This window comes from Danio rerio, chromosome 7, assembly GCF_049306965.1.
Source record: "Danio rerio strain Tuebingen ecotype United States chromosome 7, GRCz12tu, whole genome shotgun sequence".
NCBI classification, from domain to species: Eukaryota; Metazoa; Chordata; class Actinopteri; order Cypriniformes; family Danionidae; genus Danio; species Danio rerio.
The window spans coordinates 19,755,219-19,781,241 of NC_133182.1; the positions used below are offsets into that span (position 1 = coordinate 19,755,219).

At 36.6% G+C, this 26,023-nt stretch overlaps 1 protein-coding gene across 1 annotated transcript in view; it reads left to right on the forward strand.

The window, feature by feature from the left end:
• The window catches only part of si:dkey-9k7.3, a 44,515-nt gene continuing 18,492 nt past the window's right edge, over positions 1-26,023 (forward strand). Inside the window, exons 1-13 of the mRNA XM_001922896.8 lie at positions 1-110; positions 636-719; positions 4,787-4,879; positions 5,973-6,065; positions 8,723-8,809; positions 8,885-8,982; positions 9,061-9,258; positions 13,083-13,133; positions 13,220-13,309; positions 20,475-20,626; positions 21,790-21,871; positions 24,390-24,514; positions 24,652-24,736. Coding sequence (XP_001922931.3) covers positions 638-719; positions 4,787-4,879; positions 5,973-6,065; positions 8,723-8,809; positions 8,885-8,982; positions 9,061-9,258; positions 13,083-13,133; positions 13,220-13,309; positions 20,475-20,626; positions 21,790-21,871; positions 24,390-24,514; positions 24,652-24,736 — 1,236 coding nt within the window. The 5' untranslated portion in view covers positions 1-110; positions 636-637. The remainder of the gene's footprint in view (positions 111-635; positions 720-4,786; positions 4,880-5,972; positions 6,066-8,722; positions 8,810-8,884; positions 8,983-9,060; positions 9,259-13,082; positions 13,134-13,219; positions 13,310-20,474; positions 20,627-21,789; positions 21,872-24,389; positions 24,515-24,651; positions 24,737-26,023) is intronic.

Sequence of the window (26,023 nt, forward strand, 5' to 3'; positions counted from 1 at the left end):
ACATGCACACTCACACATAAACAGCAGGTTTGCGTCAAACAGCGCAGTAATATTAACAGCTTTTTTACGCCAGCTGAATGACAGACACTTCACTGAATTATCACCACCTGGTAAGCACGTTGTAAATATACATAACCCGTGTATTTTATGCTATATTTAGGGCTTTTTTCTGTTATACTATTCATTGATATGCACGTTGTTGTTTGTATGAGAACGTGACCAAGTAAAGTACCTCGCTTCTTATTTGACATTATATGTCACACATAAATCAAATGAAATACCAATATGTGCTGTCTGTATAGATGATTAATCAAGCCATTTACTAGACTTGAGAACATTTTACAAAAAGTAAACTGTGCCACAGTGTTTACCACAGGTGTCTATGCCTTTAGCAACTGAGATCAAAGTAAAGCTCAACCGTTCTGACAGGAAATGGAATCTAAGAACTAAACAATAAACTGCAGATGAGCAGTAAGAGCTGCATGCATGCTGACGATGTTATTTTGAAGTGTGATATTTTCAGTTGACTATAAAGAATAGAACTTGATTTATATATAATCACGTTATATGTAATCATAGTAATTACTATAATTACTGGCTATTTTAGCAACGCTTTTCTTGTCTGTAACCCACAGAGATGGAGTTTGCCTGCAGTCATGTTGTGTGTAACTGGAGGTCTGAGAGCTTAACAGAAGATGAAGCTAAAGTGTCGAATCAAGGTTAGTTGTGTGCGGTGCATGTGTTATGGAGAGCAGAAAAATGCAAGGTATTCATCTTTAAAATATACCACTAATGCAGATCAGATATACAGTGATTGTTTGTATTTTAAACCATGGTTTGAGAGAGCAAGCTATGCTTGGATTTTCTATGCTCTCTGTAATAAAGATATAAAAGAAGTCAATGTGGCTGTAGGTTTCCAAAAGTTATGTTTGGGGCTGCACAATGTATCATTTCAAGTTCAATATTGCAATGTGATCCTTCGCAATAGTCACATTGCAGGATATGCAATGTTGAGTTTGTATTATAATTGGTCATTTGCATGTGTCTTTGATGCCTGTGATTGTATAATGACCTCAATAGCATTTGCCATAAGAAATTGTACCATTTGTGACTTTAACAATGATTAGATTTATTGAATTATATTTATTTTTATCATTCAGTTATTGTACTTAAATACTGTTAGACTCGAAAATGATAAAACACTTTATTTAAGTTGTATCTTTGTCTTGACTGTATTTATAGATGAATTGTATTGTTATGCATGAAAATACTCTCAACACATGCAAATACAGAAATGCACTGCAAACAGCAGAGACCACAATGAAAATGTATTGGGTAACCACAAAAAGTTTATAGATTGTTTATTAGATTTTATGAAGATGCACTCCCACTGCAGAATCATCCCAATTCATCTAACATTATAAATTCTTTCCAAATAGAAATATTGGGGTTTTTGGTTGAAATTGTATTCATTTCGCAATACAGTATATATTTCAAAAAATATTGCAGTACTAGATTTTTCCAATATCGTGCAGCCCTATAGTTTATACCTACAGGGTTCATGTTGCAGGCCCGTATTTGGGGGGGTTCGGGTGGCTAGAAAGACCTGCCCAACTGAGAAAGGTCCAGAAATTGTCCCCTACATGAGCTTATTTGCCCTATTTTGACTGCTATGCCATAACGAATTGTGAAAATAACCCATCAAAAAAGGCTTTAAGACCAAGCAGAATCTAGTGTAGGCTATCAGTACAGAATATGGGACACCGAATTTGACAATTTTGGTGCCAAATTCGGCATCCCAAATTCTGACTGAGCAAAGTTGAATGTGCTGGCCAGTTTGTTATTTGCCTTGTAAACGATAATATGCTACACTTTTTTTATTTAAAAACTTTAACAGATTCCTATTTTTGTCTAATGAAATATTATGTAATAAATTAGTATTTTTAAAATAAGTATTGTATTTTTTTGTAAATATTATTGTATTTCAGTAATCTAAATCTTTAGTAAATGTTTTTGGAACATCAAAAAGTGTAGTCATGATGACCATCCGACAAGCTAATTCAGGAAAAGAAAGTGCTTAAAATGCAGAATTTAATCCTAATAATTAAAGAGAAAATGAGGCGAATTTATACTCAACACTCTTAGACATAAAATTACACAAGCTGTCACTGGGGTGGTATCTTTTTTCAGAAAGTACATGTTTGTACTTAACTCAGATGCATATATTAGTACCTAAAAAATTTTATGAAGAACACTTTCGTACTTTTAAGGTACTAATATGTACCCTTGAGGTCTTAATATGGACTTTTATGTACAAATTTGTACCTTTTCAAAAGGTACCATGGTACCCCAGTGACAGCTCTTGTACATTTATTTCTGACAGTGAAAGATACACTGAAAAAAAATGTACATTTGCTGCTGGTGCAAGCTTCTTATTTCAAATAAGCTGAAACAACACAATTCTTGAGAAAACCTTGTTTTATGTTCAATCAACTTAAATTAGCAAAAACTAATTAGTTAACTTAATTCATTCATCTCCCAACACAAATAAATTGTGTGGAACCCAGCATTTTTAACAGTGTACCTTTTAGATAAAAAAGTACTGCCAATATATTTCTAAAAGCACAGAAGTAGTTTATTTGGATTTTTCAACAGACAAATGAGTTTTCAACACTTATTTATCTTACACTTTGTATTCTTTTATTCTTATATTCTGTATATAATGGTTAGTTTATATATGTGTGTATATATATATACTTACTTCCAGGGCCGTTTACATCGAAGTTGATATTTAGCTGTATCATGTTAGTGTACGCTAAGGACAATTTAGCTTACCCAATTCATCCATAGCGCCTGTCTTTGGGTGGGGGAAATGGAGCACTCAGAGAAAACCCATGCGAACACGAGGAGAACATGCTAACTCCACACAGAAATGCCAACTGACCCAGCCGGGGATCAAACCAGCAACCTCAGGGCTCGAAATTAACTTTTTTACTTGGTAGCACCGGTGCTCCCAACTTCAAATATTTAGGAGCACCAAAAAAAATTTAGGAGCACCAGAAAAAATTTAGGAGCACCAGAAAAAATTTAGGAGCACCCATCAAAAATGAATGAGCACTGCTGCTGTATTTTAAAACAACATCAATAGGACTAACAAAAAACAGAAACAACTATCGCTGTGATGACATTGATATTTGTGTGCAATAATTCCAAAATGAATGTCTAATAATTATAGAATATTAATGATGATGAAAATGACAATAATAGTAACAATGAATTACATTTCTCATTATGATGCTGCCTTAAACGACGTGCATGAATATCTGCTATAAAAAGTCTGTTACTTTATGAAAAATGAATGTATAGTTTGCATCAAACAAAAATGAAGCATTGCAGTAAGAATTGTGGATTTTGTACTGCTGTTTTTATATGCATGTCAGTTTAATAAATAATATTTATGCTACAAAACAAACAAAATATTATAATAAATAATTCAATTCAATGCTGAAAGCTGCAAAACAGTCATCAGTAAATAAATAAAAAATAATATACACCTCAAAAAAGAATAGACAAGAGAAAGTAAGTAAAGTCTCACTTCTATCACTATTTAAAAGTTTTGGTTTCAGTTTGTGTCAATTTAAAGGTTTAGTCTGAGCTCAGGCTGGCTGATCTTCATTTTTCTGTGTAAGTAGAAAGCAGGCGAGTCAGCCGACCCAATTTATGAGCAGGCAGCGCAGTACTCTTGCGATGACCACCGACACAATACCGTTCGTTGTTATGATGAGCCGCAGTTTCAGTGTAAACTTAGTAAAGGCGAGCTCCTTTGACGATGATATGTACAGTATTAGATTTGACTTTTAGCGGACATTTGCGCTGAACACGCATCGAATGCAACGCATCGAGATTCGGGCACCTTCTCTGAAAAGCACGTACTCGATTGATCTCAGCTGGCGGATCAATATTCACCACGTCATGATCGTTCTCATCTGCGCCCTCAACTTTAGATGGGGTTTGCAAACCTGTGTGCTTTAAGTCAGTGGTTCTCAAACTGTGGTACGTGTACCACTAGTGGTACGCAGGCTTCCTTCTAGTGGTACGCGGAGAAATTAAATATGTCATGTACATGCTACACACATTTCACAATTTATCAAAAATGATGTATATAATATGCCATATATGACATAGCCTATATTTCTGAGGTAATCTGCCACGTTTTTTAACTGTGCTATGTTCTAGCTGTTTTACTGGGCCTACTATGCGACTGTATTTCAATACTGCTCATTTTGGTGGTACTTGGAGAGACAATTTTTTCCTGAGGTGGTACTTGATGAAAAAAGTTTGAGAACCACTGCTTTAAGTTATCACTCTTCAGCCGTTTGTATTTCCCGTGGTCATAAAAGCTCCTTCCCTGTCATCTAACAGCGGAAAGTCTTGAGTGATTGACAGCTAATAGGAACCTTATATATATATATATATATACAATACTAACAATCTATTCTCTATTCTGTGTTGTCACTATTACTGAAAATACAAGCTCCTATAGTGACAGCTCATTCAGATCTGTTTGGTTTTGTATTATTAAATATACACTTTTAAAAAGAGTGGTATTATTTTGGTATTAATGCTTAACCTTTAGCATTTATGCAACCTATTAAATGGAAATAGGTTATTTTCAGTGAAATAATGTTTAGAGATCTTTACACTTCAGAATAAAATGTTACAGAAAAAAATTATTTCAGTGAATGTAGTCACTCAGTCTGTTAACATAAATGTTCATGTCTTGTAGGTTCTGCCTCCACTCTTCCCTGTGGTCTGTTCAGAGCTCAATCCATCTCAGATCATCCTTATGACAACCGCATTACCGTTGTTCAGAAACCAGGTGAATTAATGACTATAACTCTCCCTCACATTTATGAACATTGCTCCGAATGTGTAAAGAGGTTGATATTATAGCTGCACATACTAGCTGGCTTAACTAGCTATGGAGTTTCTTTTTGGAATGTTGTGTTTGTATCTTTTTTGTTTTATTGTTCTAATTGAGAAGAATAAAACTGAATGGTTTGTTAACTTTGCCTGATGGTGGGAGGAGGCACAGTTTCAGTTCACAAGTGCTCGATTGTGTTTGAAAAGTAATTGTTCGTTTGGAAAAGTAACATCACATCCTCTTTGTGGGTGTTAAAAGCTGATGACAGGAAACCTTCTCATTGCTTACGCTAGCGAAAACAGATTTTTTTTGTTCGCTAGTTCAAAAGTATGTTTTTTTATTTGGAAAAATGGGTCAAATCATGTAAATATTTTTATTGTTGGGTATTTTATACTAAATGCATCCTTGCCAAATAAAAGCAAGGTTATTAGTCTATCAAATTATATTTTTTTGCAGCAATGAGCATTATAACCAATCAAACATATTGATTTTGTGTTAATGAATGCTTTAGTGTTTAACAAACTCACTGCAGACAATAACCAGAACCTCTTACGATACACAACAAGTGCAGATACAAAGTAATAAAGCTAAACTTATCAATGTAGAAAATCATTACGAGAGATATACAATATAATTTAGATATAACTAACATCGATTAAGCCGAAAAGAAAATGAATGAATGAATGAATGAAGGATATAACTAACATCATGGACCAACTTGTTTTTTTGTATTGCCTAATTTGACACAAACACATACTGTATATAACATTAATAATCTATGTCGTAATGTTAGGATATTAGTATTTAACAACAAATTGCAGCCCTACAAGGTGCTCTTTTTTTAAATGTTGATTTTAACTTTACATTTTTAGTGACAACAATTTATATATTTCATTCTGACTGATTGAAGCATTTATTTGCTTACTCATTTAATTCACAACACATAATTAGGTACTTTAATACTGGTGTGCACCTGATACGTAATACTGTAGAAAATTAATCTTCTTAATGGAGATGTTAATTTCTGACCTTGCATTTATTATTACAGCTCCATCAATGTTTCCACCACCTGTACCACCACGTAACATAAGGAAGAGAAGCTCTTTCTCTAGTCCTGTCCCTCCACCATTACCACCCAGAGGTGAGAAAACACCGTCCTCTGAATTCGAACATGCACACAAACTATTCACTAAATCCTCATTTTAACTTGTACATGATAATGAATAGCTTTATTGTGCTAAAGTGTTTATTGACTCCCTTTTTATTAATTTGTACTGTACTATTAGGTCTACTTATAATATTGCTATTTGTATAGATTGTACATCAAAATGCTTAAATATTCAGTAAAGACAATAGTGAAAATGTATTAAACAGTTACTCACACTTGTGTGGTTCAACAACAGCTGGGAGATACAGCGAAAAAATCATCACAATATCATGTTTCATATCATTCAGTATTAATAATTATGAAATATATTTTAACAATACGTTTAGAAATATTAGGCCACTATATTTTAACATTACTAAGGCAAATAGTTTTAATATTCAAAAACAAATATATTGAAACAAAATATCAGATATTTTAATAATAAAATAAACATAAATGTTAAAGAGACTTTTAAACTTGATGAATTAAATATTACAAAGAGTGTGCAATGGTAAAATGTAAATGCTGAACAATCAAAGCAAACTTTAAGGTGTGAATAATAATAATAATACAGTAAACTTCAAACTCTGTAAACAAAACAAATTATGATAATCAAATCTGAGCTTTCAAGTAAAGGAACCAGCCATTAATATTCAAATACATGCTGAACATTACAAATTGTGAAGTTAAATGACTATATTACCCCCTATGCTAAAAAATCTTTCAGATGGGGTGCTAGTGGCTGGGATGAAAAAGAAAAGAAACCAAAAAGCCACTGTGGCGACATCCTTACATCCTTTTATACTAATAATCTCCTTACTGCTGCTATACGGCACTCATTTTCGCAGGTGTTTTTATTCTTACCTGAAGTCGCGAAGGCGCAACCCAAAATTCGTATGTAAAAAGCGCAAACTTCATACCAAAACGTTTTTTATCGTATTTGACGATGGTGTTCGGTCAATAAATACCGGTACTGTCTTTATCACCCAGCCCTAGGTTCAACATTATTCTCAGTGCAATATAACCGGCACAAACTCGTCTTTTAGTTTGAGTTTTTTTGAAAATCTAACCAAACAAAAAAAACGGGTCTTGTTTTCAAACAAATCTGCAGATAAATGAACTGACCAAAGTTATTACTGTTGGTCTGGAACTTTAAAAATTGTATGGTTTTATTTATTATTGTTGAAATAATTGTTGTTTACTTCGGGGCCTCTTTATTGTCTTTTTTTTAATAAACCTGTGTTTACATATTTAAATGTGAATCAGTGGGCGGAGTTGCAGTCAGTGGTTACTTCTGTGGAGGCGGAGTTTAGACAGTCTATTAAACCAGTGGTTCTCAAAGTGGGGGTTGGGACCCCCTGGGGGGTTGCGAGACAATGGGCCACTTGGTGTTTTCCAAAAACTCATATATTTTATTAAACTATTAGAATTATCATATTTTATCAATTATTATATATTATTTGCGACCCCTGGGGTCATTATGCTAGATTACCATCACAGCAATAGCGTTAGTTGCAGCAGATTGATTTTGCGGTACAATATTAAACTTTGACACCTTCATGGCACATACATTAGAAATTAATGCCACGACTGAACAAGGAGGATGATCTCCAAGTGGCTCCAAGTCTCCAAAATTAAACCAAGAGTAGTCTTGTGCTAAAAACATTGTGCTCTCCATTCTCATTAATTGAGGTTAATATTAAATTTAACAAATAATGATTATAAAAAATATATATGGTTGTGAGACTGTTGCACTTTTTTGTGTTGCCAATATGCTTATGTTTATTTGGTTGCTATTGGTGTGTGTGCACTATTGTGTGCAATATTTGTATGCTTATAACCACCTCGGACCATAGTAGGGGTCACGAGTCTCTGGAGTTGTTATTTTTGTGGTCCCGGGCTGAATAGTTTAAAAACCCCTGTATCAAACAATAAAGTAGCTCGCTCCACAACCATTTACATTTACATTTAGTCATTTAGCAGACGCTTTTATCCAAAGCGACTTACAAATGAGGACAAGGAAGCAATTTACACAACTAAGAGCAACAATGAATAAGTGCTATAGGCAAGTTTCAGGTCTGTAAAGTCTAAGAAGGGAAGTATTAGTTTTTTTTTTTGTTTTTTTTTTGGTACAGTTAGTGTGATATTCAGAGAGGCAATTGCAGATTAGGAAGTGAAGTGGAGACTAAATAGTTGAGTTTTTAGTCGTTTCTTGAAAATAGCGAGTGACTCTGCTGTTCTGATGCAGTTAGGGAGTTCATTCCACCAACTGGGCAGATTGAGCGGGAGCATTCGCGAAAGTGATTTCTTCCCTCTTTGGGATGGAACCACGAGGCGACGTTCATTCACAGAACGCAAGTTTCTGGAGGGCACATAGATCTGCAGAAATGAGAGCAGAGAGCAGAGAGCATTTATGCAGATGACTTCAATATAAGCTGTTTTTACACTAACCAAAGACTTTTAGTCATGAAACTAGCAGGATGTTTTTCTAGCACAGTGATCTCTTATATATCAAAAAAGCAGGGGAATTTAGTTTTTCAGTTCATGACCCCTTTAATTTATTTGCTTTATTGAGCTGAAAAACACAAAATATGTTCTCTTAATGAGCACAAAATCTGTTCTCTCTATTACTGTGCATCTCTGTCTCTCAGACCTGGAGAGTAATGAAGAGACTCGGCTTAAAGCTAACATCAATGTGGTGTCACTGAAAGTGGGAAGTCTGGTGGACATTAATAAAGGTCTGTTGCACTGCTAAATATAATTTTAAAGCATTAACTTACCCATGCAAATCAGCTCAACTTCTCTATCTGTAGCATCTGCAATACAGAGCACCCAGAAACCAGTGCATTGTGCAAAGTGCAGTGCCGTCCTTTCCTCTGCAAGCAGCCCAGTCACAAACCAATCAACAACAGTGAGTTAAACCAATCAGCCTGTTTATCTTATATGTGAGTGTTACTTGTGTTTAAAATGTAGGTTTTTGTCTCTCCAGCTGTGGTGCTGTGAGTTTTGTGGAAAGGAGAATGTTTTCCCCCAGTCTTCACTGAAAAGGGGCCGGTTTACCTCTCGCAGTCCTCCAGGCAGAGATGTGCTTTACATGGACGAGAAGGAAACAGACTACGAGAATCTGGATGATATGCTTATTGTCCTGTGTGTGGACATTTCCGGAAGCATGAGCGTCACTTCTGAGGTTCTGTTCTATTTACTTTATTGTCATTGTACGTCATGCAATACAGTTTTGTTTGGTGAATCTTAGGTTAATATAAACTAAAATGGAGTCAATCAACACAGAATAAATAACGAACAACAGTTGCCAAATACGACGCGGTGGCACAGTAGGTAGTGCTGTCGCCTCACAGCAAGAAGGTCGCTGGTTCGACCCTTGGCTGGGTCAGTTGGCATTTCTGTGTAGAGTTTGCAAGTTCTCCCTGCCTTTGCGTGGGTTTCCTCTGGGTGCTCCGGTTTCCCACACAGTCCAAAGATATGTGGTACAGGTGAATTGGGGTGGCTAAATTGTTCGTAGTGTATGTGTATGAATGAGTTTGAATGTAAAACATTTGCTGAATAAGTTGGCGGTTCATTCCGCTGTGGCGACCCCAGATTAATAAAGGGACTAAGCCGAAAAAGAAAATAAATGAATGAATGAGTTGCCAAATAATATGGAGAGCAAATTATGTCTTTCACTTAAGTGTGTGAGTGCAAAAGATGTAGTAGAGATCCCAGCTCATGCAAAAAAAGCTGTATCTCAGTCCTGTCCTATCTCCACCCTTAGAAAAGTGGGTCAATATTCAGTGTGTGGCCTGGATGAGTGGAAGCACAGCAATGTTTCTAGCCTTTTTCTGAAGAAAAGACCATTCAAACATCCATTCCAAAACACCACTAAACTCTGACGTCATTAACCAGAAATGACCTATAAACTTGTATTTTTAAACATAGAAGGGGTCGGCCTTTTCTTGATGGTTTCACTTTTATTTAAAGCTTTAGCATTCATGCAGCTGCTTTGTGAGGCATCAAAAGGCAGAAATGCAAACCACAGCTAAATGTTTACACATTGACTACATTACAAATTATGTGGATGGATTAGTATTGTGAAGAACTTATATAAACAAATATGGAGGAACACTTTCAGATGTCGAGATGTTCATAATATATGTGTGTGCTGGCCCTCACCGGCTCCTTTACGTGCTAACGTGTCATGCAACGGAAGCAGAGCTTGAAGGTAAACTAACAGCTGTTTATTATAAGCTTTTTATCAATTATTTTATCAATAATGTTTTACAGGAGCACAGAAACGATATCTGGCTCTAGCAGCTAAACGTGTCTGAAAAATATTCAAAAGCTTTTATTTTCATAAACCGCCAGATGTGAATGCGTCTGAGTGTTCTGATTGGCTAAAGTAGACGTCTCATGTCAGCGTGTTCTTTCCGGCAATCTTCCTTCTGCTTTCACATAGGGCAGCATTCCGGAAAATTACCGGTAAAGTTACAACTTCTCTTTCCGGAAAATTGCCGTAATGAATTTACCGGTATTTTCAAAAAGGGTCTGTTCACACATACAGACCTTTCCGGTAAATTGCAGGTAATTTTCCAGAAAGGTCTGTATGTGTGAAAGGGGCTACTGACTACACATACATGTATGCGTAGATTGCCAGATTGACAACTCCAACAGGAGCGAGCGTGCGTGACGATCAAGCCTTACAATGTATTACAATTTCAATATTCATACCATTTGCTCATTAAAAAACACCTAGTGGATTATTAGAAATCTGAATCTGCGTCTCATTTTGGAGGCATTTTCTGTCGCATACGCAGAGTGGCGTAACGCAAATTGCCTAGGCCCGCCCGCAAGAGTGAAGACGTATTATTGTTACGTCCTAAAATCTGCTATAGTTTATTTTTCATGTAATAGAATGGACTACTATATCCTTTTTTAAACAAACGAGAATACATTTTATATATATTATCTTGAACTTGTTAAAGAGTCCAATAAGCATTTTTCCTTTAAAAATGTCCATAGCGTTCCTTTCTTCAAGCATTTTTCTGAACAAAGTTGATAATGTCTAAACTGCCCATTGACATACAAATATTTTCTGTGCTGAAAATAATACGCTTGAATAGCCTGTCCTGGCTTATTGTGGTAAAAATGAGTTGAACTAATCAAAGTGAAACTGCACTGGCACGAAGGATGATTTTGTTATTAACAGCAAAAACTGTTTAAATTAAGCTAAGCTACGGTTAAGACATTACTCGTAGATTTTTAGTTTTATTAAGGCTAACAATTTGTGTTTTGCCATTTTGTTTTGACTGCTGAACGGAAGTGGTCTTAAATGCAATTAATTTCACCTCAAATGTTGTTCATACTTCTTGTTTATTTTGTAGATAACTGATCGAAAAAAAAATTAAGATACAAATGATACCAAATGAAATCCATTCCAAAAAGACAAAATTTGTCATTAAAAATACGAAATTATCAAAATGATTACCACACCCTCATGACAAATTGACTAATTGGAAAACCAAAGAAGTTAGAAGCAAGAAAAGCAAGTAATAGGATATTAAAACTAAATAAAAAAAACGTTTAAAAATACTGCCGTTTCCCTGCGAGAGAGTAAATGGGTGTGCTTTGATGCACCGTCTGTCACATTCTTTATTTTTAAAATTATTTGTTAACACAGGAACTAACTTACTAGAATGGCCTTATTAGTCATTCTGACCTTTCTCATGTAAGACGTCACATTATATTTATATTTAAAGCTTCTATTGAGATATTAGAATTAAGCATTGAATGTCTGTCATCATATTTTATTAAGTAATTACCCTAAAATAGTGATATTTTTGTCAAGACAGCCTATAAATGTGTATGTGCGCACCCCATTTTATTTTCACTCATCTTTTAGTTTTTTGTTTTTTTTTGCGAAACATAATGTTGTTTTGAAGTTCTTCTTTTTTTTCTTTCTATTTTACAGTTATGTTTAGGTTAGCAGGAAGTTGCCCGGCAACAGACTCATGCATATTCAAATGCATGGGGGAAAGTAAGACACTGAAACGCATGCGATAATTCTGAACTCAGTAGTTTAAGATAGAAGGTAGAAATAATCAAAATTCAACAAAAATAACAATGTTAGAAAGAAAAATGCATACATTTAGGAAAAGTCAGGGTATTATTATGAAGGTTTTATTTTAACAACCTTGTGTATGGAGATAATGTATGAATTATTAAAGTGTAACATGTTTCGTGAATAGAATGTAATTATAGTTTTGTAATACAGTTAACAATAAGACAATACTCATAAATATTTATTTTCATTTAGGTAAACAGTTTGTGTTTTGGGTGCTGAGCAATCCATTTCACCCTAAATAGTGTTCATTTTTCTTGTTTATTTTGTAGAAAACTGGCCAACAAAAAATATATTAAAATTATAATACAAATGATACCAAACGAATGAATTATTGAAGTGTAACATGTTTCGTGTATGGGATGTAATTATAGTCTTTTTATTGGTCGTAAATCAAATTGAACAATATATTTATTCCATTAATGATTGCTTGACACCAGATTTCCTTCCATGAAATTACAGAAATTAACAACCTTAAATTTAGGCCCCCCATTACGTCATCTATGCCCATCCGCTACTACTGCACATGCACACATTGAGGCAGCCTTCAAGATTGAAATGAAATATCCTGTGTTTTCCACAAAAGCAGACGGGGTGTCTAAATATAGTTGAGTAAACTGTCAGTGGGTGGAGTTATACAGACCAAAACAAAGACTTAATAAATCCTAATAAATAAATAAATTCTTTCCGACACAGTGCACATTTTCAAAGGAGAACAACCGACTGCTTTGTTTTTCAGATAAACAAATTTGCTAAATTAGCATGTTTCTGAAATGCAAACATATTATGATATTTTTATGCTTCAGAAGAGTCAAAAACTTACATGCATCATATTTAATGTCGTTGTTCTTACACCCGCATATCATATATTAACCACAGATCTATTTTTGTGCCCTCAGATCTCGCCTGGTAACAGCATGCGATCACCTACATATGTTTCACGACTGCAGGTGAGAGGTCACTTTTGCCTTTTTTCTGCTAAAGTATTAATAAGCTCTATACATGGAGTCAGTACATGTGCAGTTACTCTTGTCAGGGAGTCCAAGAAGCTCTTCAGATGGTGCTGTCCTCCCTGCTGAAAACCTCATCTCACCGCAGAGTGGCTCTCGTGACTTTTAACAATGAGGTAAAGACACTTCCCACATAGCAAAATTTCTCTGGCCCAGCTCTGGCCCACACAATCAGGTTTTGCTTGGCCCACATGCCGCAGTGAATTACAGTACATGACTGGACCAAATCTGGCTTCCAGACAAGGGCCAAACACAGACCATATCTGGGCCAAGTCTCAGCCAAGTTAATAACTCATAACTGGGCCTGAACTGGGCCAGATAGGTTAGTGTGTCACGATTGCAATGAAATTGATAAACCCATGGAGTGAGGCGCTTTAGGCACACTATGGGCACGCTTTTTCTCAAAACCTGATTGGGAGAATTTTTTTTCTTTACTCAAAAGTGATTTTAGTGTATTTTAAATGTGGGTCAAGACTGGCCAAACTCACATGGCCCACTTATCAAATTTTTAAATCTGGGACAAATACTACGTTTTTCATCTGGCCCAAATCTTGTGTGCCGCCTTAAAAACGGTGCCACCTCTGCCAAACCTGGGCCATGTTTGGCCCACATGCTGTATGCCAGTGCCGGATGAATGCCTGATGTGCCAGCTTTTTGCCAAATCTGGACCAGAGTTCTTTGCTACTAGCTGTCCTCTTTCTCAGCTGAGGTTACTTCTGCAAAGCAGACATATTACCGTCTGAAAATCAACAATGCCACTAATCCTCGCCTACTTTTTAAAACATTTTCCTCCCTCCTCTATCCTCCTCCTCCACCCGCATCCTCCACACTTACTACTGATGACTTTGCTACATTCTTTTGTACCAAAACTGCAAAAATCAGTGCTTAATTTGCTGCACCTACAACAAACACGCAAGGTACACCACCAACACCACACACACTCACCTCCTTTTCTCAGCTCTCTGAGTCTGAGGTGTCCAAACTCGTGCATCTAGCCATGCAACCACCTGTCCACTCAATCCCATTCCCTCTCATCTCTTGCAAGCCATCTCTCCTGCAGTCATACCAACACTGACTCACATAATTAACACATCTCTTGACTCTGGTTTATTCCCTACTTCATTTAAGCAGGCTAGGGTAACCCCACTGCTAAAGAAACCCAACCTGGACCATACGCTACTTGAAAACTACAGACCAGTATCCCTGCTTCCATTCATGGCCAAGATTCTGGAGAAAGTAGTGTTCAATCAAGTTCTGGACTTTCTTACTCAAAACAATCTCATGGACAGCAAGCAATCCGGCTTTAAGAAAGGCCACTCAACTGAGACTGCCCTGCTCTCGGTCGTGGAGGATCTCAGACTGGCTAAAGCAGACTCTAAATCATCAGTCCTCATTTTGCTGGACTTGTCAGCTGCTTTTGACACTGTCAACCACCAGATCATGCTATCTACGCTCGAGTCACTGGGCGTTGCGGGCACTGTTATACAATGGTTCAGATTTTACCTCACTGACAGGTCATTCAGGGTGTCTTGGAGGGGAGAGGTGTCCAACCTACAGCATCTAAACACTGGGGTACCTCAAGGCTCTGTTCTTGGGCCACTTCTCTTCTCCATCTACACATCCTCTCTAGGACCAGTCATCCAGAGACATGGATTCTCCTACCACTGCTATGCTGATGATACCCAGCTATACCTCTCTTTTCATCCTGATGACCCCTCGGTTCCAGCTCGCATCTCAGCCTGCCTGTTGGATATTTCACACTGGATGAAAGATCATCATCTTCAGCTGAACCTCGCAAAAACGGAAATGCTTGAAGTTTCTGCCAACTCGACTCTACACCATAACTTTTCAATCCAGATGGATGGGGCAACCATTACTGCATCCAAAATGGTGAAAAGCCTTGGAGTAACGATTGATGACCAACTAAACTTCTCTGACCATATTTCTAGAACTGCTCGATCGTGCAGATTTACACTCTATAACATCAGAAAGATCCGACCCTTCTTATCTGAACATGCAGCTCAACTCCTTGTTCAAGCTCTTGTTCTCTCCAAACTGGATTACTGCAACTCTCTACTAGCTGGGCTTCCAGCTAACTCTATCAAGCCTCTTCAACTGCTCCAGAACGCAGCAGCACGAGTGGTCTTCAATGAACCTAAACGAGCACATGTCACTCCACTGCTAGTCCGTTTACACTGGCTGCCAGTTGCTGCTCGCATCAAATTCAAAGCTCTGATGTTTGCCTACAAAGTGACTTCTGGCCTTGCTCCTTCTTATCTGCTCTCACTTCTGCAGATCTATGTGCCCTCCAGAAACTTGCGTTCTGTGAATGAACGTCGCCTCGTGGTTCCATCCCAAAGAGGGAAGAAATCACTTTCGCGAACGCTCACGCTCAATCTGCCCAGTTGGTGGAATGAACTCCCAAACTGCATCAGAACAGCAGTGTCACTCGCTGTTTTCAAGAAACGACTAAAAACTCAACTATTTACTCTCCACTACACTTCCTAATCTGCAATTGCCTCTCTGAATATCACACTAACTGTACCAAAAAAAAAAAAAAAAAAAAAAAACTAATACTACTAATACTTCCCTTCTTAGACTTTACAGACCTGAAACTTGCCTATAGCACTTATTCTTTGTTGCTCTTAGTTGTGAAAATTGCTTCCTTGTCCTCATTTGTAAGTCGCTTTGGATAAAAGCGTCTGCTAAATGACTAAATGTAAATGTAAATGTAGGGTTATGACATAAGACTGACATAAAGCAGAATGACATGAGCAATACTGGCAGTGTCATGCTGTTATTAAAGTGCAAATAAAAATATAAGAGGACATTTTCATATATTATGGAAAAATATAAGTTGTATTCAATTCATTTGTAATATTTGTAATATGCAGTTGAAAGCTAAATATTAACCAACCTCTGAAATGTTTATTCATTTTCAGGTATTTGCCTAAGTAAGTGATGTTTAAGAGAGCAATGAGATTTTCACAGTATTCACTATACACAGTATTCATTATATTTTAATCTTCTGAATAAATCTTAGTTCCTTTAGTTTGCCTTCTATAAAAGCAGCTTTTACATTTACAATATTTAGGATAAAATTTTGCTTGGCTACAAAACAATCCACTCTTGTAAAGTGACTTACCATGTTAACCTAATTATCCTAGTATAGCCTTTGATTAAACTGAGTACTAGTTTCTTGCAAAATAACTAGTAAAATATTAAGTATGCTCATCATTTCAAAGGCAAAAGAAATTAGTTATGAAAAACAGTACTTTTAAAAATGTGCAAATGCAAAACAGATGGATTCTACACTCATCAGCCAACTTATTAGGTATATGTTAGTAGTACTTGTTGGACCCCCTTTTGCCTTCAGAACTGGCTTAATCCTTCGTGGCACAGATTCAACAAGGTACTGGAAATATTCCTCAGAGATTTTTCTCCATATTGACAGGATAGCATCACACAGTTCCTGCAGATTTGTTGGCTGCACATCCATGATGCGAATTTCTTGTTTCACCACATCTCAAAGATGCTCTATTGGATTGAGATCTGGTGACTATGGAGGCCATTTGAGTACAGTGTAGTACAGAGTCAAGTTTAAGAAACCGGTCTGAGATGATTCGCGCTTTATTACATGGAGCGGTACACTGTGGTCATGAAGGGATGGACATGGTCAGCAACATTACTCAGGTAGGCTGTGGCATTGACATGATTCTTGTTGATGCCAAAATCTGACCCTACCATCCAAATGTCGCAGCAGAAATCGAGACTCATCCGACCAGGCAAGGTTTTTCCAGTCTTCGATTGCCCAATTTTGGAGAGCCTGTGGGAATTGTAGCCTCCTGTTCTTAGATGACAGGAGTGGCACTCGGTGTGGTCTTCTGCTGCTGTAGCCCATCCGCCACAAGGTTCAGCGTGTTGTGCGTTCAGAGATGCTCTTCTGCATACCTCGGTTGTAAGGAGTGGTTATTTGAGTTACTGGAATCAACAAGGCATTTGCGCCCACAGAACTGCCGCTTACTGAAAATGTTCTCTTTTTCTGACCATTCTCTGTAAACCTTAAAGATGGGTGTGCGTGAAAATCCCAGTAGATCAGGAGTGTCTGAAATACTCAGACCAGCTCGTATGGCACCATCAACCATGCCACATTCAAAGTCACTTAAGTCACCATTCTACCTTATTCTGATGCTCGGTTTGACCATGTCTGAATGCTGAAATGCATTGAGTTGCTGCCATGCGATTGGCTGATTGGAATTTTGCATTAATGAGTGGTGGGACGTGTACCTAATACAGTGGCCGGTGAATGTATATAGTACTTTACTTCTACACTGTGAATCAAATTCAAATGCACTGCGTCTGCAATTTTCCAGCATCAGTTACACCAGTTTCTCAACCACGTTCTTGAAAGACCACCTGCTCTGCAAATTCTTCATGTCTCCTTAACCAAACACATCTGATTCAGATCTTTAGCTCATTAGCAGAGACTGAAAGACCTGTTATGGGTGTGACAGATAAAGGAGATATCCAAAACATGCAGTGTTAGTGATTCTCCAGGAACATGGTTGAGAAACACTGTGTTACACAACTACACTTTCCTTAGTAAATATTCTACTGTGGCCTCATGGCAAAGTACAATGTCAATCCAATATCTAGAAGTAGTTTGTCATCTGTCTTCTTTTCACCTACTTTATCTAATTAAGACACATTACTCATCTCACATGATATGTTTATGTACTGTACACATACTCTGATATAAATCACACTGTTAATAAATGAAAAGGAAAACCTTTTTATACCCAGAACTTGACAGACCACTAAAGCATACCAAGATGTCGAGCTGTGAGAATTTCCGCCTTTTACAAGCTTGTGGCTTCTGGCTTTGTGGCCAGCGTAAATCATCATAAAGCAAAAGAGAAGCAAGCAGAACTACATTGGTAAAGGCATTGTAGGGCCAGTTCAAACCACAAAGACATGAGCAGTCAGAAAATTTCTTGCACTCTATCAGTGTGTGTGGGCAACTGTCTTCACTAACTGAACATGCTAATTTGGCAGATGTCAGGTGCTAAACTTTTTGTTAGACGTGCTGTGATGTTATCTGAGTGTGTGAGGGTGAGAATAGGTCTTTAGAGAACTATATTTGTAGGTGAAGTATACATTTTCAAGTTGAGAGAAGCATGATAGATTTGCAACAACAACAAACTTTTCACTAGGCATTTGACATGGTTATATTTCCGGCTGATACTGAAACACTGATTGTCTTATCTTGTTTTTTTTTGTGATAATTTTTTATCTGTTTTTGCAAGCCGCATACTTTTTTCAATAAAGTGTATTGTATTAAAATATTATAAAGCTGTTTTAAGTACAAAAAAGTTTGTATACCAAATTGCCAAATACCAAAATGCTAAATTAATGATGTTACTAAATAGATTAGCATCAACTTTCAATATTTTAAAATGTTACCAAGTAGTTTCTTTAATGTGTAATGTAGTGAGGCGGCACAGTGGCTCAGTGGTTGTGGTTAGCACTGTTGCCTCATAGCAAGAAGGTCGCTGGTTTGAAGCCTGGCTGGGCGATTTCTCTGTGGAGTTTGCATGTTCTCCTCGTGTTCTTGTGGGTTTTCTCCGAGTGCTTCGGTTTCTTTCATAGTCAAAAGACAAGGGCTATAGGTGAATTGAATAAGCTAAATTGGCTGTTGTGTGTGTGTGTGTGTGTGTGTGTGTGTGTGTGTGTGTGTGTGTGTGTGTGTGTGTGTGTGTGTGAATGAGAGTGTATGGGATGGTTCTCAATACTGGGTTGCGGCTGAAAGGGCATTTGCTGTATAAAACATCCACTGGAATAGTTGGTGATTCATTTTGCTCTGGCGACCTCTGAAATAGAGACTAAGGTGAAGGAAAATGATTGAATGAATGTGATATAGTGGCTGCCTTCATCAGTTGGTGTGAAACTTAAGGTGGCTGAGAGAACTTAACATGCTGCAATTTAAGATAACACATATAATTATGAAAAACAATTTACACCAGCAAATTAAAAAAGATCTTCATCAGTTTGACAGCACACATGCTGCAAATCCTCACAACGTAAACACATTTTTTAAAAACTTGCTACATTTTCACACAAAACAAACTATTAATACAACATGCTGCATTTTCTCACAAAGCTAACAATTTATGAAAATGCTCTTTATGTTTTTTACAATGCCTTCAAACATCAGGGAACACAACAGAGATGATTCAAGAGGACACTAAAATGTGACGGACCAGGCTCTTTACGTTATGGTTATTTGGGCTGATAAAATAAAAAGACAAGGGAATCAGGACGTTAAAATAAACAAACAAAAAACTCGACTTTCAAAGATCACCTACAACTTCACTGAGAAAATGTAAACAACTTATAAAAACATCCCATAATGTAAATCGGTTGTCATTTAATAAGAATATGTCAATACCTCAATTTTGACAAAAATGTCAGATAGAACCTTATAATTCTAAGGTGATGATTTGTGTAAGTTAAGCAGGATAATAAACTTTCTGGTAGAAATTCAACATGGTTATAGTTCTGGCTGCTTCATTCTGAAACAACTGTCTTATCTTGGCTTTTAATTTTAGTTTTCATGATAATTTTGTGTCTGTTAATGCAAACAACATACATTTTGTCAAAAAGGCGTATTTTTTAGACAGTTTATAAAGCTCTGTTAAACACTGTAAACTCCTTAAGGGGACTTCAAACGAAAAAGTCCCCCCTGAAACCTATTAAAATGGCAATATTTCATCAGAGAGCCATAACAGGCTTGCATTTTGTTGCCAAGGCTTCAGAATTGCAAATATTTTTTAACAAAATAGTTGGTCACATGTTACTGTTAGTTATTGTTGGTTAATTCGAGTTATTATTGGTTAATTTTGGTTATTATTAATTATTGTTGGTTAATGTTAGCTACTGTTGGTTAATGTTGGTCAGTGTTAGTAAATGTATTTACCAGCATGAACAAATGTATTGTCTTTAATATCAACAAAGATGAATAAATACTGTAATAAATGTATTGTTCATTGATTGTACATATTGCGTATTGTAAAGTATCAACAAATAGTTTTTGTAATATGTGATATTAGGGTCTTCAGGACAAAAATGCCCCATCGAAATCCAAAAAAACGGCAATATTTTATCCCAGTTTAATCAAAAAAATCACACGTAACCCTTTTTAACATGATTCATTTAGTTGCCTTTAACAATAGTTTCTCTCTGCATTTGTTTGTGTGAAGTGATCCCAGTATGTTTTTTCAGGTAACGGTGTATGGTGATGGTACAGGGGTCCCTCTCTGTCTGAAAGACTGGGCACTGTTGGACTACGACTATCTGAAGACAGAAGGAGAAAACTACAAAACCCCACACTGCATCGCAGAGACTATTCAGCCTCTGACCCAGAAAATCAAAGAGTGAGTGGAACTTTTCTCCTGCTGTCTCTCATCTGCGCGTGTGTGTGTGTGTGTGTGTGTGTGTGTGTGTGTGTGTGTGTGTGTGTGTGTGTGTGTGTGTGTGTGTGTGTGTGTGTGTGTGTGTGTGTGTGTGTGTGTTTGTTTGTTTGTTTGTGTGTGTGTAGGCGGATGTTTTGTAGGTTTGCTACTAACTTGCCTTTTTTTTCAGCTGATCTGTCTGAATTTGAGAGTTGTTGTGCTGTTGTTTCATTTCACACTGATGAAGTTGAGAGCTTTAGGAAATCTCTGTAAACTGATGAGTTTGTAAAGGATAGTTGTGCCTAAAGTTATTGTAAAGAATCAAAAAGAATCTAAAAAAAAAAAAATACAATTGCTATAAACAAACCATAACTAAAATTTTTAGCTCAATAAAGAACTACAGTACTTTGCTGCTTTGAATTGTTAGTGAGGTATTAGTTAGGTTTAGGTGTTTGGTAGGTTTAGGGATATAGAATAGAATCAAATACTTTATAAGTGCTAATAAACAGTCAGTATCTTGATAATAAGCAAGTAGCTAATAATGTTAATTGGTACTCAAACTAAAATGTTACCACTCACTGGAACCAGTCTGATTAAAGCTCAATTATGGTATAAATAGAAGGATATTATAGCCTGTCAATTTTCAAGGAAGACTAAAAAAGACGTACACTGTTAAAAAAAAAAAAGTCAATATATTTATGGGAATATTTTTTGCAATAGGAATTCAAATCTGGCTGATACTGAAACACTGCCTTTTTAGCTTATTTTATACCAGGTACCAGGGGCGTACCAAAGGGGGGTGGGGTGGTATGTTCCCCCACTTTTAGAGCCAGACCATTTAGAAACAGGTGATTGATGATTATATGAACATAAACTTTTGGCTCTCATTCAGCTGTCTCGTCCACTTTTAAAATGTCCACTACACCCCTGCCAGGTAAACAAAAATTTTACTTAATAGTTTTAATAAGGTCATGATCTTCCTCACCTGCTCATGACCACCAGGATAAAAATGTCCCTGTTGAAGCTATTGAAATCCAATTGAACACCTATTAAATCCTGAATGTTTCATTCCAGTGTCATTTAAGCAGACAGTCCAACACTCTTTTGTATCTTTATAGTTTATTTCAGTGTCTTCTTGTCCTCAGGCTCAGAGAGCATGGAGCCACTGCACTGGGACCTGCGGCCCTCATCTCTGTTGCCATGGCATCACAGTTCACTGGTTCAAAAGTCAGTTGTCATAAAGTCTGTCACTAAACCTGTCTTAGTGATAAATGCTGTTAACACATAGTCTTGTCTACATTTATCTGTCTATTGATTTGTTTTTCACTCACTAGCCACTTTGTTAGTTATACTTTGCTAGAAGTGGGTTGAACCCGAAAGCATTCAACAAGGCACTCAGACATTTTGTGTGGCAACAGTATGCGAATACAGCCAGCCTCTAATGGTAAAAATTATCCATTCAATTTTTTTTTATTATCACACTTTTTAAAAACAGTGTGTCAAAACACTTTGATTGACATTCTTTCTGTGTATATGCCATTAGAGGAGGAAAGCCCTGCCCAATAGTGATTGATAGTGCCCAATCTCTTCCTCTGTGGCATAGACAGCCCTAAGTGAGAAGCAGCCATCCACCATTACGCCTGATTCACACGGGGCTTTAGCGTCAAAGCTTGACAGGGGGTGTGTTTGAAGTCAGGGCTGATGCGAGTGTCATAGGAGGGTCAGCCAATAAAATTAGTACGCAATCGGCCACTGTCTGAGCTGGGGTATTTGCATAAAGCCATCTGATTGTCTGACACTTCTGTTGGTGGTTGAAAAGTTGAGAAATTCACAGCTTCTGCAGGTAGACGGATCCACAATTCAGTTGGCAACGCTTGACGTCACCAAGCGTTGACACTGACGCCCCGCATGAATGGGCCATTAGAGTTTTTACCATACCTTCTGAAGTAAATATCCTCGACTAAGGCCTTGTTTACACTAATACGTTTTAGTTTGAAAACGCATAAGTTTTGCTGTGGTTACGCCATCCGTCCACTCTACCCAGGAGTTTTCGAGTGCCGAAAACGGATGCTGAAGAGGCTGTTTAAGTTTTAAAACACTGCTGCTCCATGTTGGTGTGACACAGAGACATCTGAAAATTTAGGCATGGCTGCAGATGTTCTGACAAGGACTTTTCCTCAATATTAAGTAGTCTACACAAAGTTCAGTCTTGCATCCTCTCCTTGTAAGTTCAGACTTTTCAAGTTTGATATGGAAAACAAACTCCGGTCCCAAGGACACGTTGGGAACATCTTCAAAGGTAACAGTGTACTCTATAACTTCATTTTCATCACCCTGGCTACGCTGTTTCACTTTTTTTAACAATAGAATAAAAGCATGATATAAGGAACTGCCTATTTTCATTTTGATATTAGCTACTAAACAGACACCAAAAATGTTGAGGCGTTGTGTAGCTGCATATTTATATGACTGTCATCTTTACTGTATGCATATTTATAACAAAACGGTGCCTATAACATACCTGCCTCCTATCATTTTCATTTAAAATACGAAACATACCCTCTCTTTTGCTGAATATCAGTTTTAATAATCAATAATGACCATTATAAAAGTATAACATGCAATACGTTTATACATTATAGCAAATATAGGCAAGCAATCAGTCAAATGTGCAGAATCGGTGTACATGGTTACATAAATTAATATATTATCTTTGCGCTCAGCCAAAACACGTTACCTGAGAGCAAGTAATAGATTCAAAAGACCAAAATCGGTGAATATGTCGTTAGATATAAACAAGATGAATTAAATATCACGTTTAAGAAATTTAGTGAGATTAGATCCAGCGGTAGATCGTTAATGAACAGTCCGACGTGCACAGCTCTCATCTGTGTGACACATCTTATGTGCGTTTTCAGCAGTGTAATGTAGATGGAGAGCTGTTGTGACGCTGGGTGAAACGGTAGTGTGGAGGTAGCTCGTTTTCATTCTAAAACACAGCTTTAAAACTAAAACATATTAGTGTAAGCAGGGCCTGAGACTATTTATCACCAATAAAACCATCAATCTAAATTAATTAATTATTTCCAAATAGGACAATTCAAGTTATCTGGTAAAATTATATTCATATTGCAATATATATATACTTGAACTTGAGACTCTTGGATCAGGCAAAACTTTTCCACTCATCTCTTGTCCAGTTATGTTGAGCCAGCATGACTGTGTCACTTGTGTCCCGTGCCCAGAGATGCTCTTTAGCAGATGTTGGTTGTAACAAGTGGTTACCTTTCTACTGCTGTCAGTGAGACATCTCACCCAAAGAACTGCCACTCGCTTCAATTTTCTGAACATTCTCTTTAAACCCTTGAGCTCATTGTGCATGAAAATTCCAGTAGATCAGCAGTTTCTCAAATACTCAGACTAGCCATGTCTTTAAGTCATGTCTTCCTCTTTCTGGTGCTCAGTTTAAACTTCTTGACCCGATCAACAGGCTTAAAAAAGCTGAAATGTGTACCTAATTAATTGGCCTGTTTCTGTCTCAACCTCATTCTTTGACGCATGCGTGGGCATGGCCATTGAAAACTGGTATTTTCTTATTGCATTGATTGGGTTTTTTATTCATAGCCATAAACTCTTTTGTTGTTTGTTATTTTGACTTTGTCTTTCCAAGAATCATAAAACAATCACAGAAAAGAGCATTGCAGATAAAGTTAATACATGCATAAAACATAATGTTTTGTTTCAGGTTATCATTTGCACAGATGGGCAGGCAAACATAGGCCTGGGCCAGTTAGACCAGGAGTCTTCTCATTGTCCCACCCCTTCACCTTACTTCTACAATCAGTTAGCACATTTTGCTGCTGAAAAGGGGTGAGTGACTGCATGACATATTATAAATATTATGTTAGAAGTAATTGACAATGATCAATTAAACAAGCACACCCACAGAAAGAGGAAAAACATGATGCTGAATTATAACAATGGTCTATCGTTGTGGTCATTTTCAGTGTGATTGTGTCCGTGATGACGTTTGAAGGAGAAGACTGTCGTCTAGCGGAGGTTGGGAAGTTGGCTGATCACACAGGAGGAAGAGTAAGTGATTTCTTATCTACAAGGGTATTTTACTTCTGTATTCAACAATTTGGCTCATGTTGCCACTACCTTTAATGCATAGCTCATCTAAAAATAAAAATCTGTCATCGTTTGCCTTCACTTGACTTGTTCCAAACCAGTTTTTTTTGTTTTTTTTTTAAAAGTGTTTTATTGAACATGTTAGATATGAAGCATACCATACAAATAGCTTTTTACTTTCTTTCTTTTTTCCACAACAAACAAACCCGTCGCACACATATACTTTTTGGTTCTATAAAAATATAGAAATAAATAATATTAAGATAAAATACAAATAAATAATAATATAAAGTAAAATATATTTTACTCTCATATAAAAGGAAAGAAAAATAAGGAAATCTTCTACTCTTGTAAAATGATTGAGGGGTCCATCTTCTTTATGTGATCTAAAACAGGTTGCCAGATGAGAAAAAACTTATCAGTACAACCTCTTACAGTATATGGTATTTTTTTCTAAGGTCAGGTGGAGTAGGAGTTCCATAAGCCATTGCTTAAAGGTTGGAGGAAATTTTTCCTTCTATTTCAGCAATATTAACCTTCAAGCTAAAAGCGTAGCAAAGGCAATCACATTTATCTTGCTTTTATTAAAACGTAAGGACTGTGATGTGATACCACAAATTGAAATTATGGCCTCAGGTTCTATATAGGTATTTAATGTGTTCGAGAGAAATTTAAATAGCTGCCAGAAATCCTTTCATTGGCTCAATATTACATCCTTCACAATTAGGCTCTATATTCGGTATCGGTTTGGTTAGTTTCACTTTGGACCAATGTAATCTATGTACTATTTAAATTGTATAACTCTGTTTTAAACAAGTTGAAGATGAGTGAATATTGTCTATAACGGATTGCCACATGTCTTCTGATAATTCTATCTCAAGTTCCACCTTTCATCTTTTTAATCGCACTAGGGCTTCCAGATTGTAGGGATTAATTTTAGAATATATTTCGCCAATTAGTCCCTTTGTTGTTTCAAAACATTTTTTTTTTCTATTGAATATTTTAAAGAATGTTGGCGGGAAAAACAACCAATAGCTATGTTATCCACAAAACTGGAAAATGATAATAATTATATTTATATAAATATAGCACCTTTAAAAGTAGCATCTCAAGGCACTTTTCAGACATATAACGTGAAGCAGTAAAAGATAAATACAAGGAGGAATGCTGAGAAAAAATATAATAAAACAAATTAAAAGCACATAAAATAATAGTTATAGATCTAAAAACCTAATAAAAGCTACCCTG